General features: G+C 41.6%; 1 protein-coding gene across 5 annotated transcripts; it reads left to right on the top strand.

Moving 5' to 3' along the window:
- The first annotated feature begins 351 nt into the window (after positions 1-351).
- On the top strand, positions 352-15,030 carry bhlha15 (basic helix-loop-helix family, member a15). 5 transcript variants are annotated; one of them, XM_044103053.1, is made up of 7 exons: positions 352-440; positions 530-642; positions 763-856; positions 1,228-1,284; positions 1,566-2,235; positions 3,045-3,138; positions 4,090-4,257. In XM_044103053.1, exons 2-7 carry the CDS (start codon positions 636-638, stop codon positions 4,254-4,256), a joined length of 1,089 nt encoding a protein of 362 aa, XP_043958988.1. In that variant the 5' UTR covers positions 352-440; positions 530-635; the 3' UTR covers position 4,257. The 5 variants fall into 5 exon arrangements, with proteins under 5 accessions (XP_043958988.1, XP_043958992.1, XP_043958990.1 ...); XM_044103057.1 differs by adding an exon at positions 14,214-15,030 and having other exon boundaries at positions 361-440; positions 1,228-2,235; positions 4,090-4,264; XM_044103055.1 differs by having other exon boundaries at positions 403-440; positions 576-642.
- Positions 15,031-15,185: the final 155 nt, after the last annotated feature.

Below are 15,185 nucleotides of genomic sequence, written 5' to 3'. Positions count from 1 at the left end.
AAAATTATTTTGATAGATGATGATGATGTAACGTTACCTGGTGAAGATGCTAAACCCCCCATCCCACAGTGGAACATGGTGGTGGCAGCATTATGCTGTGAGGATGCTCTCCTTCTGCAGGGGTGGAGTTGATGAGACGCTGCAGTCCTGTCTTAAAAGCTGTTTGAGTCAGCAAACCATGTGAGACTGTGGCAGAAGTTCACCTTCTGTTTGGGTTTATCACAGAAACTTTATTGAACTTTCAGTGAAAAAAATAAAATAAAATGTGTAAAATCTCAATGGGAAGCAATTCTTTCAAACAAAACTGTCTGCATAACAGTGACACCTACACTGTTAGTCTTTATAACTGGACTCTGTGTCACATTAGCGCTGAGATTATTGATTGCATCCGGCGCTCTGCTGCAGAAAGGCCAGGAACCTGCTGGCGGAGAGACGGATATGTAAGCTCTTTGTCCTTTCTTTGTCCTCACACCGTTTTCATCCCTTCTATACATTCACTCTTCTTCGCCCTCCTCCCTTTCATTTTCAGAGCGTCTCCTCTGTCTCCTCTGTCTGCTCTGCCTCGTCTCCTGCAGGAAACTCGACGGGGTGCGCCACGGCATGGTAAAAGCAGGACGATGACTGAGCTTTGAAGGATGCAAGGTAGGACATCTTTGTGAAAAAGCTGCTGCTTTATCTTGTTTGTGGCTGCGGAGACGCTTTGCTGCAGCATATTGTGCAAACTCATGAAGCTGCAGATTTGAACACGTTCTGCATTTTCAGAGTTGAACCACAGCAGGGGTGGAGCTGCGCTGGTGATTTCAGTGGACAAGTTATTTTCAAACAGGAAATGCAGCCTGGTCGAAATTAAAAGAAGGTAATTTTATGTGCATATGACAGGATTTCTGCATGAGGACACTACAGATGTGAGTTGTGTCTTTTGCTGTTGAAGGCACTACAGTGTGTCTCTTTTTTAACTGGTTGTTTGGAAAAGTCTCTTTCTCCCTCTTCCTCCTGAGCCCCTCCACCTGTTACACAGTGAGGTGTTAATTTACCCGAACTGGTCAGATTTTATCCTCCTCCCAGGTGTGTGTGTGTGTGTTTGTATGTGTGTGTCTCCTTTTACATCCCTTTACGTCACAGCTGCTGTGAGTCAGCTCCTCTCTTCCTTTCCTGAGTCACTTGTCCGACAGTTGCTTGGTTACTGCAGAGCAGTAAAAGTTTCCTATTGCGTCTTTGTCTCTGCAGATGGAAGACTGCCGATATTTATTCAGGCCTTGGACTGAGAGACCCAATAATGGACCTGTAAGTGTGCATGAGCGCGTTTGTGTGCAACAACTGGCAAATCTCTGTCGTTCCGACATTTAGTAGAAAGTCTCCTCAGATGACTCCTGTGTGTGATTCTGGGATTACCATAGTGTCTCTCCTCCAGTCAGTGAGCACCTGTAGAAAGCTTGCCCTCTTTATCCCATAAAGTTACAGTCCTCTCCTTTCTGCCTGTAACATCACTAATGTATCATATGTGAATCAGTATATCTTCAGGCTTACTGAAACTGCCCTGTGGATGCCCTGAATCATTGATGCAGGAATGAAGAGGAGTGTGAGGACCATGAAGTGGGTTCCTGCATCTGTGTCCTTGATTGGACGGAGTGTTCAGCCCCCATCTCACAGAGAAACACTACGCACACATCAGATTGGCTAGCTTTATCACGATTTTGTTTCCCACAACACTTCTGTCCCCCATCGAAGCTCAGTGGACACCTGAGGTTTTTAGATTCCGTCATCAAAGGTTTACCAAGCCAGGCCAACCAGGAAGGAACCACTTTCCCTAAGGCAGACATTTTTTATTGGATTAAAAACTTTTTGAATGAAGCAACCCAGCAGCATGCCATCGTCATGGATTCCTTCGACAGGCTCATTATTCTTTCTGATAATTGCATAACTGCAAATAAATTATGCCACGTTTACTCCTCTCAGAATTTGAGGACATTTATTAGACATAGAGGAAGTTCTGGAAGAAATAACAAGATGTCTGCTGTAAAACACGACAATGCCCAAAGATCGTTTTGTCTCAAGACTGGCAGCGAGGACACAGACAGGAACAGCTTCAGGACGTGGAACCCTGAGATCCATCAGAAAACACGTCAAAACGATGATCATTCACAAAGACCAGGGAGGAGGAGTAAAAGTGAGAAAATGAAAATAAAGAAAAGCGTTTCCTTTGAAGAGGATGTCATCGTCTACCTGTTTGATCAGGTAATGATCGATCCTTCTTTGTCCTCCAGTTAATTTTTTTAAGTGGTGTTGAGGGTGGGGAGGCTGTTAATTAGAAAGTACAAATCAAGAATGCAGTAATGCCACAATCGGGCATCCGGCCCCCCCATGATAAAAGTCTGGCTCCGCCACTGACAAAAGTCTCTAACACAACAGTTTTCTGTTCTAACTGTCTGTGAGCTTCTTGTTCCTCAAAGGTAATCCTGACTCGACAGCTCCTGTGTTAACACAAGTCTTGCTCCTACTGATGGTACTTTCATGTAGAGAACGTTTGTTGACGTGCTCGGCTAACGCTAGCATGTTTTGACAATACTCATTAACAATTTAAACATTTTTCAGTACAGTTCTAGTTTGTTGTGTTTGGGGGGGCCAGAGCAGACTTTAGGAAAGATTTATTAATGTCTCCCTTTTTGGTGGACATTATAAAAATGAATGCTTAATGTTTCAGCTGCTGTCTGTGCTGTTTACACCAGACAGACATCTGTCAGGTCAGCACGGCCCTCAGAGAGCAGGTCATGTGACACAGATGGAAAACTCAGGCAGAAAACTGGTCATGATGTTTAAAAAATCTGGACTTATCTCTGGAGGGGACTGTTGCCCTGTAACAGATATCAGGAGCTGAGTTTAGTCTTTAGGCTCTGACTCTGATCCTTTAAAAAAGGTGCTAAAGCTTGAGATTAGAGGGACGACCTCGATGTCTACTTTGGGGTTCTCTTGTAAAATCAATCATAATTTTCCTGTATTTTTTTTTTTTTTTGTCTATGTTTTGACAATCAACTGTTGATTCTTAGGAAACACCCACTCTCAAGCTGCCTTCAGGACCCTCAACATCTCCACCATTCCATTTTCCCACCATCCAGTCTGATGTTATATCAAAGGACGATGGTAAGACTTAATATGACTATATTCTAATTATTCCCAAACTGAATATCATTTACATGTGCATACCTGAAACCAGAAATTTCACACAGTGTTTTTTCTAACTTTCTGACCTTTATTTTGATAAAAAAAAAAAAAAAAAAAAACTTTGCTGCCTCAGGTCAGTTAAGATTACAGAAATTAATCCTATTTGAAACATTCAAGCATAATAATCTCATATTGAGAGGTTTACAAACATTACTGTCAGTATTTGAAACAATTACTTTCTAAAAGTGTCTGTTTTCGGTCAAATATTCTCACAGTAGTTCACTGGAATATTGACCCATTCCTCCAGAAACATCGGCTTACACAAAACTTCTTATAACACACATTTTGTACTGAACTGACCTGACTGGATAATGACGCTCCGTCAGCCAACATCTTCGCAAAATCTATCATTGTCTTCAGATTTGTTGAGAAATGAAATCTTTTTTAAATTTTCTCTTTGCGACACTCTGCCTTCAGCGCGTCATCACCACAAAATTAGCATATAACTCTGTTTTTACTCGCGTTTCATTTCATGGCGATGTAGCTCATAGGATGAGCTCAGCAGATGCACAGTTCTAACAGGTGTTTGCTAATTGCTGGGTGGAGGTGTTGCAGGGGGAGGGGTGCTGTGTAAGGCAGAAGCTCGGCTTGGAGACTGCAGCACTGAGGAGGAGCTTTGTGCAAAAGGCACTGCCCGGTCACAGGACTTGCTTCTGCAAGCAGAGTGGCTACCAGGGGAGATGAATAGATTTCCGGTAATAGATTTCAAAATGGAAGAATCAAAGCAACACTCTAGGTGCGTTTTTTAATGAGAGAATGACATTATAGCATTAAGTAAATAATATAATACCGCCCCTTTAACACTTCAAGAAACTTTCGAGTGATAACTAAATTCCATTTATTAACTGCTAATGTTGTTTGCGGCTCCAGGGTTGCAGTGGGAAGATGACTTCTCAGCGTTGGAGTGTGCTCACCAATCTGGCACCGTGTCCCTGCCGACAAAGAGCTGGACTTCTCAGGCCAGGCCAGAGCGCTGCTCTCTGGCCCAAACTTGTCTGTTCCTCACCTATGTCACCGAGTCAGACCTTGAACTATGACACAAAGTGTGAGTGACACACACATACACACACACACACACACACACACACACATATATATATATATATATATAAAAAAAAAAAAAATATATATATATATATATATATATATATATATATATATATATATATATATATATATATATATATATATATATATATATATTTATATATATATATATATATATATATATTTATATATATATATATATAATTTGAGCTCTGTGGTGATTTGATGACATAGTGGTCAAAGCCGCCTCTCTATCTGAATACCTCTCCTCAGCCAAGGGCCACCCAACTGTCACCATGGCCTAATGTGACGTCCACTGTTGTTTTTCTGTCAGACGGCCAGCCTTGAACCAAACGGAAAACCTGAATAATCATCCAGATCTCAGTTCCTTCACCTGCCCCCTTGTCCCTCCCCACCTTCTCTCTCCCCTTTTATGAGTCAGGGATTTCAGCAGCTGCTTTCCCCTCTTTTGCTCCAAAGCACTTACAGTTGATGACATCACATCCTACGTAGGGATGTGGCACAGGGCATTCAGCTCTCACTGCCATTAGTATGACACGAGCAAACAGCGTGTGACACAGTTCAGTATGATGTAGTTACATAATGGATCTGGGGCCTTTCCAGTTGCTAACCAAGCTATGAAGGTTGCATCAAGCATACAAGCTTTCAGAAGGAACCCCAGGACAGTCACAGTGATAGAACCAGTTTGTTTTAGTACAAAAATTATGTGAAAGGCCTGATAGCTTTCCTCATGACTGAAGTGTGCTCTTCAGACCAGAATTTATCCGTTGCCGCTGCAAAACAAACAGTGTAAGCCGATGTAAGCAGAAACTGAGCAAACTTTAAAAAGCAACAGATAGTGTTTCTATATTGTCCAACGTTGGGTGAGGTTTGGTTGAGTAGATATGGTGTAACTGAGGAGGGAAGGAAACCTGGCAGGACCAGGCTGTGAAAACAAACATATTCCTTCATTTCTACATGAGCAGGAACATGAGAACCTCACAGAATTCTAAGAATCAGTTGAAACGGAAACAGTTCCCATTTAGACTTGAAGCAGGTCCTATGGGTCTCTCCAACATTACTGTGTAAACAGGTGTATGTTCTCACACCTTGAGTGCTTGGAGAACACATATTGGCACCCCCTGTCATCCAGCTAACACTTATGCACATGTTCACTCAGTTTGTTCAAGGACATCCAAGCCAAAAGTTGCTGTTTGCTTCTGAGAGCTGGGAGCACCACAGCTGTGACCTCACAAAGTCGGCCCTCATTTACTTGTGTTGTTTTACTCCATTCATAAAATACCAAAGTCCCTAACTCCAGCAAATAGATCAAATCTGTAAATACTCTAAAAACACTTATAACTGTCTATTTTAAAAGTTCAAACACAAAAAAACCCTTAAGATTCATTTTTACACAAAATGGAAACCATCTTTGCACTAGCACTAGCCTTATAATGTCTGCTGTTGCGTTTATAGCCAATCAACATCAAGGAAAATAAATTCCGCTCTTGGATTCGCTGCTTTTCAACTAGCAGTGGTCATTTTGCTGCGTCGAGTTGAGCTGAAGACTCCTGGTAGCTGATTGGCTAGGAGGAGGAGCGACTGGTTGAGTCACAAGAGTGACTTTCTTCCAATACTCGGGCCTGCCTTTTATAATAACTCACAATATTTACTGATTCTGAAGAAAAAGCCACAGACTGATCAGAATGTTCAACAACAAACACAACATTGTTGTGTTGTGTTTGTGCTGCAAATACATCACATTGTGCTGTTTGTGGGACTCTGTAATTGCCCAACTATATGATGATCCTACCTGCTGGAGCTGCAGTTCAACTGTAGAGAAAAACCATCTGAACTGTGTAGAGTAGAGTTGAGTCGACTCGAGTCAAGCTGCTTGATTCTTGGGCCATAAGAAGGAGAGGGAGAGATGGTGCTGTCTGAACTACTTATCAACTTCCTCCTGTTTTAGTCTGTGCCTCAATATTCAGAGCCTCCACTTTGCCTCCTTTGACAGTCAGTGTCATGTTTTAAAGCTTTATCTTTAGACCAGAAACCATCCAATGCAGACGACTGCAGACGAAGCTCCCACAAACATCCCTCCTTCTGAGGGTCATACTCTCCTCTGCCATCATTATTTCTCTTTTTCAACTCCACCACCACCATCATCATCATCAGAGACATCATCTCCTGCAGAGTCGACATCAGTAATATCTTCATCATCATCACCATCTTTACAACCTTAATAATATTCTACACTGTCAGCATCTTCCTTATCATTAGAACCTCTTCTTCAGTCTCCAAAGCCCTGACCTCTTGTCAAGATTTCTGATCCAGGGACTCTCCGCAAGTTCTCATTACCCTGGGTTTTTCACAAGTCCATTGTACCGCAGCCAAGAGTTACACTAGTCTTGGCTTATTTTTTCTGGGGGAGTAGAAGATAACCCACTTCTTCAACTTCCTTATAGGCCCAGTTCTTCAGTCTGCTCTGAGAGTTGAAGACATCCCATCTCTTTATCGCCCAGAGGGGTCAAGGACCACTAATGCCTGGTTCACCAGGGAAGATTTTAAAATTGTCGTCCGATTTTCAAAACTTGAGGCAACACATACATGATGAAGAAAAGTCATAGCTATAACAGGTTTGATTGTACAGTATTTGGTGTCAAGCCATATGGCAGGAGAAATACATCACACTTGAACCGATTTTAACTAAAACATTCAGATGTCAGTCGGGTTGTCTCATAAAAACTTTTGGGATCAAATATGAACTCGGATTAAACAAAAATGGTTGACTGGGAAGGAGCAATTGTGACAGTTTGTGGACAATCTGTAACAGAGAAAAAGTAATACAAGGATTTTTTTTCCAACGTTCACCAGACTGTTTGAGGTGCCATGGGACTTGCTTTGTCTTCTGTGTATTTTGGATTCCCCTCTGTGTTTCCATCACCTTGCTTCCTAATTGGCTACCTGTCACAATCAGTAGCCTGCATGCTCATCTATGATCAGGAAACACCACATAAGCAACAACATCAGGCCAAGGCAATCCAACATGGTGAATATCCCCCAATCTTAGATCAGAGCGGTTCCAATGTTCTTCCAAGTGGAGCAGATCACTCTTAGCACGCCACACAAAGCAGGAATATCTATAGAGATAACTTAAAGGTTAATTTGTTTCTTCCAGCAGATCCACTGTAGTCCAAAGATATATTCTTATGGTACTGCTGGTCACTTGAGTGTCTTGTCAGATTTGGCTTAGTGTTGACCTTATGTGTGGGTTCTCCTGGCTTTGCTAGGTTTCTATCAATTCCTCACTCAACTCCCTCAGTTGCTCTTAGGCCTTTGGTTCCTTCACTGCTGCAGCTGTTTGTAATCACTCGCTTATTTTCTATACAAGACACTCCGTTCCCGTAAAAGCATCGTGCTTTCATCCACTCTGTCAGATTCTCCTCTTAGCTCCAAGTTATCTGTGCTGGCTTGATGTTTCAGCCCTTAGGATTCCTCACATTTTTGTAAATTTGGATTTTGTCACCTTTGATTAAACAATTATAATCTGCCTACCATCTACTGCCCTCCTGTACTTCCATTCTTCTCAACTTGCAATCATGTCTCTGCAAAGACCCCAAGTTTTTAGGCCATTCATGCTTACGGTGATTGTGATCAAACTTATAGGTTCACAACTGTTTTAAAGCCTCCAGCTTTTTGTCATTTTCTTTTTAACTGTGTTGTTTGATGGGTGGATCTGTCTAAGAAAACACAGCGACACCATATACCAAGACTGGGTGGGGTGTGGATAATCAGAAGGTGACTTCCCCTAAAGTAAAGTTGGATGCCAATAACAAATAATCCAGACAGTGAAGGTGCTGGATGGAGAATGATCTTAGCTGTTTTACTTTCCTTTTTATAGATTATAAATTTGATCCATGCGGCATTGCAGATGCCACCATAAAGATGTCATCAGATTGTTTAAGCACACGCTCAATTTAACTTGCACAACTGATGCTTTTCAGTTTTGCAGCGCTTTATCGACACCAGAGGTAATAATCCCAACTGCCAACACCTGCCAGCTGGTAAAACAGACAATGGATGATTAACTCAGAAAGCACATTCCTGAGAAGAAGGGGATTAGATTAGTGATTCCTAAAATAGGTAATCATTTAAATAATCACTTGGTATGTTTGCTCACACTTCTAATGGTTTTTAAGGGTGTATTTTAGTTGGCATTACACAGTCATTACAGAAGTGGTGATGTCCTAAACGTTAGGGAAGGCAAATACTGTGACATGGCTTAAAAGGACCTACATCTGGGCTGGCAGGTGGAACCTGGAAGAATATTCAAATGAAACAGTGGGAGGCGATAACCCACAATGGAAATTATGTTAACTGCTGGACTCAACGAGCCTCCCTAAAAAGCTTTGCTTTAGCAGGATTTCATGTACAGCCGTGTGTTTTAAAGCAAGATGAGTTCATTTGAATCACGTAAGTATAATGTTCCTAATAATATTATACTTACATGTAAATAGTTCAACAGGAATAAAAACGTGTACAGTTTTGTTTGTAGCTCTTGAAGAGTTCATGTGAAGTCAAAATTTCACTGAATGCAACAGTAAATACCAAGATCATTCCCATTTTATAGAAATTACCGTAAAATTAATAATTACATTATTTAGTAGTGAATATATTTCTATGAAAGTACAAAACAACCTCTAATGATTGATTTTTGACTTTGTTGTTGCTGTGTTGTTATAAAACCGTAACTAACCATGATAAAATCAACTCTGTACATGTGCATACTTTAATGACGTCGCTGAGGCAGCATAATAACCTTCAGCTTTTCATTGTGTCATGCATCATCTTCATTATTCCAGTTGACACCACAGAGAAAAAGTAAGAAAAGTGCAACCTTTTCACCAGGCAGTGAAAAGATCGGCTGACCTGGTAAAGGTCATACACACAGAAAACTACATATTCCATGGACCCCAATCAGATGGGGAAAACAATCTAACAGGAATATTAGCAGACTGGTAGCAGCAGGATGCATCTTGTAGAAGAAGGAGTGGGGGAGGATTATTCATTTATATTCAAAAATACTTTTAATCCCAAAGAGAATTCAAATGATGTCATAACTCATATCATCTAAGTGTATTCAAAAATCTCCATTGCGAATGGTGATGCTGTAGTCTAGAAGAATCTCTGGTAGCAGTCAGTATTGCTACCAATCTGCAGAGGCCTCTGACTGAAGACTGTCTTGTAGCTGTCATGACGTGCTAACAGCTCCATTTTTGGGCAGCAGTTTTCACAGTAATGTATCCTGGATGAAACCGGCAGTTATTGGCAAGCACTGCTAATCCACCTCATTTGCTTTTGATGCTTCTTATTACATTCCTTGTCTAGCTTTTACTTTATGGTTAGAGTACCAAATGCAGAAAAACATCCAGCTTTTTGTTCTACTCTTTGGTCCTGCTTTGCATCTGGGAAGCCTCCTTTATAACACCTTAATGATTCAGGTTGTTGTTCTCTTGAGTTTTTGTGATGCTAATCTGCTCCCAGTTGTAAAAGTAAAGTCTAGTTGGAGGTACAGTAGAACAACTTGAGGTAAATAAATAAATAAATAAATAAATAAATAAATAAATAAATAAATAAATAAATAAAGTATGACCAAGATCACAGTTCCACTTAGCAAATTCTAGCAATGCCAGCTGAATTCTCCAGTCTTGTGCCTTTTGTGATGTCATCAACTAAAATAAACAGAAATACAAACTTTTGCTCCTCCTTAAAACTTTTTAAGACATTATAATGTGCAGAAATCAAAACTTCTTCGCACAGCTGTGTTCTCGTTATCTGGACACGTTTGTGAGTAAACATAAGCGCTCCGGTGGTTAGCAGCTTTAAAACCAGGCAGCAGTTAGTTACAGCGCTCAGCAGCGGCGGCAGCAGCAGCAGCAGCAGTCTGTCGGGTCAGCGGCCTGGGCTCTGCTGCTCGGGCAGACTGGGCTGAGTGGGCTGGCTCTCTGATTGGCTGAGCAGCGCGACGTGTACATCAGTCAGCTACAGGTAGCGCACATGTGGCAGTTATCTCCGCGCCGCGGTGACGCTCCGCAGCTTCTCTCCGCTCCTTTACCGACTTTCTGCTGCTGGTTTATGAACGGAGTGATTTTCAGTAGACGCTCAGCGGTAAGTCTTCTCAGCCCACTCTCATTTCTCTAACCCACTTTCACGGCCGTTTTGTTTGCTTTCCTTTCTCTCTCTGTGAACCGTTGGCTGGAGTTGCTTCATGGTCTGCCGTTAGGTGATTGCAAACTGAGGTTAGGGAAATAAGGAGCTACACAGTGACGGAAAGATATCTAGAGGGTTACACTGTGTAGCTTTTATTATTACGCGCTCTAATCTATGTAAAACCCAGTAGAATTTGCTTTGAGGACCGTTTTCTACAAGGCTTTTCAGAGCTCAGAATTAAACTACTTAATGTTTAAAATAATCAGGCTGCATTATGCGTCATTTTCTCTTTGTTCTTCAATTAATTAGTGAATTTATTTAAATCTGGAGACTGGTAAGTTTTTTTGTTCTGCTGCTATGAATATTCTGTCTAGTTTGTCAGTTAAGTTACAGAGACAAGTGAATAAACGAAATGCATATCAAGAAATATCAAACGGTAACAAAGAAAGTGATATATTTCCACTAGTGTGGAACAATTTGTTATTGTGACTCAGAAGACTTGCACAATGTTACATTATGTCTTAAAAAATATCAGCCATGTAAGCAAGGTTAATACTGAACCATTTCACACAAGTTCTATTTTTGCTCTTAAATGTCCCAACTGAACTCATTCTAAATACATATGTATGTTTGTGTATAAAATTAGTTTTTCTCAGGGTCAGCATTGGGTCCCTTTTTTTTTTTTTTTTTTAGACCTCTCTGCTGGCTGCTTCCCCTGTTTTCATGAGCACAACCTTGAAGCTGACATTATCTCAGATATGACGGGATAAAAGGTGCAACATCATGGCGTTTTCACACCGTCGGATCAGATACAGGAGGACGCCAAGCACTTTTAAACTAAAAATGGGTAAACGGAGCAGGGCAGGGGCTTTCAGCTCTGGTTCTCGAGGGCCGGTGTGCTGAAACTTTTAGATGTGTCTCTGCTTCAACACACAAATAATGAGGTGATTAGCAGGACTCTGGAGGACCCGACTGCACATTGAGGAGGTGATTCAGCAGTTTGACTCAGGTGTGTTGGACCAGGGAGACATCTAGCAGCTGCAGGACACCGGCCCCCGAGGACAGCAGTCGAAGACCCCTGGATAAGGGACTCAACTGACCAACTAATCAGTTAATTAGCACCTTTCACATGATGTCAACTCAAGAAAGTTTTTTTAAAGTGACCCTAATATTGAAATATCTCAAAATGTCACAAGTTTTATTTAGGCTATTTAAAAGAAATAAATTAAGCAACTTACTAATTTACAGATTCGTGTTTTAAGTAACTATGCACCTGATTTGATTTGTTAAAACTTTATTTTTTATTTTTTTTTTAGCAGTTTAAAAATGAGAATGAATGATTTTTAGAAAATGCACTGTAGCTCTCTAATTCTGTTTTCTTAACTAATTATGTAGTCCTGGTTTTTGGGGGGCAGTCCCAGAAGTTATAGAAATTCAAAAGGTCTTTGTTCAAAAAACAAACAAAAAAAACCCAAAACAAAGCATAAATATATAAATTAGTAAAAAATGGTACTTTTAACCAAAAACAGACTCTATGAACAATACCAGTCTGGTTTCTGCCAGTGTCTCTGCTTAGAATCTGCCCTCCTGAGAATCATTAATGCCTTTCTAATGGCTGCAGATTCTGCTCTGGTTTCTCTTCTTACCCTCCTTTATCTGAGGACTTTGATTCCATCTCCCACAGTATTCTCCTCCACAGGCTTTCATTCCTTGGTAATACCCTCACACCCATTAACTCAAATCCTTCAGACCCCACTCTTCCTCTGTTAGTTCAGGTTTTGACCCAAAGTTTTGCACTGGATCCTCTTCTTTCTTTACTAACCAATGTTTCCCATAAATTCAATGTCAAGCGCGATAAATTCAATGCTTGACCGATGACACCCGGCTCTTCTTATCCACTTCACCAAACTCCTCACTTTCACCCTCCTCCCTCACCACTTGTTTAGAAGAAATTAGAGATGCTCGATATATTGGCTCTAACTGATACAGATAATTTTTTGTAACATATCTGTATCAGTCTGATGAATACAACTGGGCCAATATTAACAACTGATATTTGCCTCCATCTTGTTGCCATTTGTTTCTGGAGGGAGGATGTTCAGGTGGTGTTTGTTTGGTCATGTGACAGTGATGGTAAAATACTGCAGGATTTTGAGGAGCTTAACTGAAACAGGGATGCCACGGTGAAGTCAGTGGAGTGGTAAGACTGATAACCAGTTTGGTATTGGTTATCAGCCTTAACAGTAATATTAATATTGGAGATTATCAGCTCAAACTTTCATTTCAGTGCATCCCTAGCTGAAATAAAATCCTGGTTTGCAGAGTTTCTACTCACTGGCACAACATCCAGATTCTACCTGTCAGTTGACGACTCCTTGGGTTCTTTCTTGGTTTAGTCTAAGTGTCATCCTCGACAGCACTTTGTCATTTCCTTCTCATATAAGTAACATCGTCAAGTCTGCATTTCTTCATGACATTGTAATTCAACTTAAACAAAGGCCTTTCTTGTTTGATGAATATCATTGAAAGAGGCAAGGATCCAATACTGGGGCTGGCCATTTAAAGTCAACCACAAAGGGACTCAAACCCTCAATCTTTTGATCTGAAGTCAAACAGCTTGTCCATTAGGCCACATGGTCCACAGTGTGGTGATTGGAATGGCCAAGTCCTGAGCATTTACTGAAGCATTTAACTCATACAGTGACCAAATAAATGCCCGAGGACAGATATTGCAGTTAGCTTAACCATAAGTGGTACTCTTGATATTCTTGAAATGAATCAAAATCTCAAGGTGTGAGGTCATTCTAAAAGGTTTTGTTATATGAAGAAGCTTTGAAAATTGTCTGACTTGCAGTAGACTTGCAAAAATAAATAATGTAAGCCTAAGGTTTTACCTGGTGCATTGTGTGGCCTTCATATTTTTTCTATAAACTGTACCACTGTGTTTGACTGAACATGGAAGTACTGATATTTTCAAGATGCAAGTCTGAAAACATGTTCTTGAATTGGCTAGTCTTGCATGATAAACATTGTTGATGTAGGATCACATGAAATGTGTTCCATCCTTTTGTCTTGGGTTAATGCAATCTAGATAAAGAGCTCTCCCTATTTGAAGAAACCTTGATAAATGTCTGACTTGCAGCATATGCCGAATAGTAAAATTGCAAGAAAAATTAGAAGAGCACAAAACAAAATGAATAATGTAAGCCTATTGTTGTGCTTGGCATATTGTGTTGTCTGAATATTTTTTTAACAAAATACTCCAAATAATTTTTGCAGTGGCTCTGACTGAATATGTTTTCTGCAGCTTAAGACTTTGACATGAAAGTGAAAGTGCTGATATATTCAAGATGAAAGCAACTCCTTCAGTTGGCTGGTCATGCATGAGCAGAATGTCAGACAGTCTGTGTTGATCAAGGATCACATGAAATGTGTTCAGGTGGCACTCTTAACATTCTTGAACAAAATCAAAATCTCAAGAGGGTAAGGCCATTTTAAATCGTTTGTTCTTTGAAGAAGTTTTGAAACAAACTGTTAAAATTTAACTAAGAATAAAATATTTCTATTTAAAATAGTTATCTCCAGTTTAGAAGACCACCAGCTACGCTCAGGTATTTAGGGATCTGATCCCAGATAGGAGGGCAGGAACTGAAATGTCACAATTCTACTTTTGCGTGTGAAATTATGCATAATTCACTTTTTCTTTTGTGTCTTAATGTTCCTGTCTGTGCATCTAGGACTTTTATAAGTTGGGAGACTCGGTTGGAGACTGTGAGGTGAGAGGAAGCAGCAGGATGAAGTCCAAAGAGAAGGGCGTGAGACCCTCCAGGAGGCCCTGGTCCGACCCGGAGCCGGAGAACGAACCGGACACAGAGCCGGGCTCCAGCGAGCAAGAGGGCTCGGAGGCCTCGGTCCGGATCGGCGGCTCCTGGAGGGGCTCCCTGAGGAGCGGGGACGGCAGGCGCCGACAGGGAGGAGGAGGAGGAGCAGGTGGGGGAGGCGGGCGGCGGCGCAGGATGCACGGGTCCAGCACCAAGGAGCGCAGCATCCGGAGGCTGGAGAGCAACGAGCGGGAGCGCCAGCGCATGCACAAACTCAACAACGCCTTCCAGGCATTGCGCGAAGCCATCCCACACGTGAAGATGGACAAGAAGCTGTCCAAGATCGAGACTCTGACTCTGGCCAAGAACTACATCAAATCCTTGACCACCATCATCCTGGACCTGTCGGGGGCCTGCCTGCCCGCTGAGGCAGGGCCCTCAGGGGCCAGGGCTGCCAGGCTGCTGCAGTGCTACCAGCAGCATCTGGAGGAGGGGGGGGAGGACGGCCTCACCCAGTACCTCACCCACATGCAGAGCTTCGGCCAGGAAAGTTAACAGCCTGAGACTGTAAAAGGGTTTGGGACCAGGAGCCCCCTGCTGGATGCGGCGCCCTACAACAACTGACTGCCGGCCCACGGAGCCTCGCAGAAGTTTTCATGCCTCTTGAACCTTTTCACATTTTTTCACGTCTCAACTCCAAGCTGTCAGGAAATAAATGAAATGGAAATATTTATTTACATCCCTTTGTTCTGATTCCCCTAAACAAATCCCAGTTTTGTTCAGAAATGACCTAATTAGCAAAGCCGGTCCACGTGTGTGTGACGTTTGTTATGATCCTGAGAAAACAGAACCATGGTGACCTTGGAACACAGCAGGTTAGAAAACAAA

Source organism: Gambusia affinis, linkage group LG20 (assembly GCF_019740435.1).
Source record: "Gambusia affinis linkage group LG20, SWU_Gaff_1.0, whole genome shotgun sequence".
In the NCBI taxonomy this organism is placed as follows: Eukaryota; Metazoa; Chordata; class Actinopteri; order Cyprinodontiformes; family Poeciliidae; genus Gambusia; species Gambusia affinis.
This window is presented reverse-complemented; position numbering and strand designations above follow the sequence as displayed.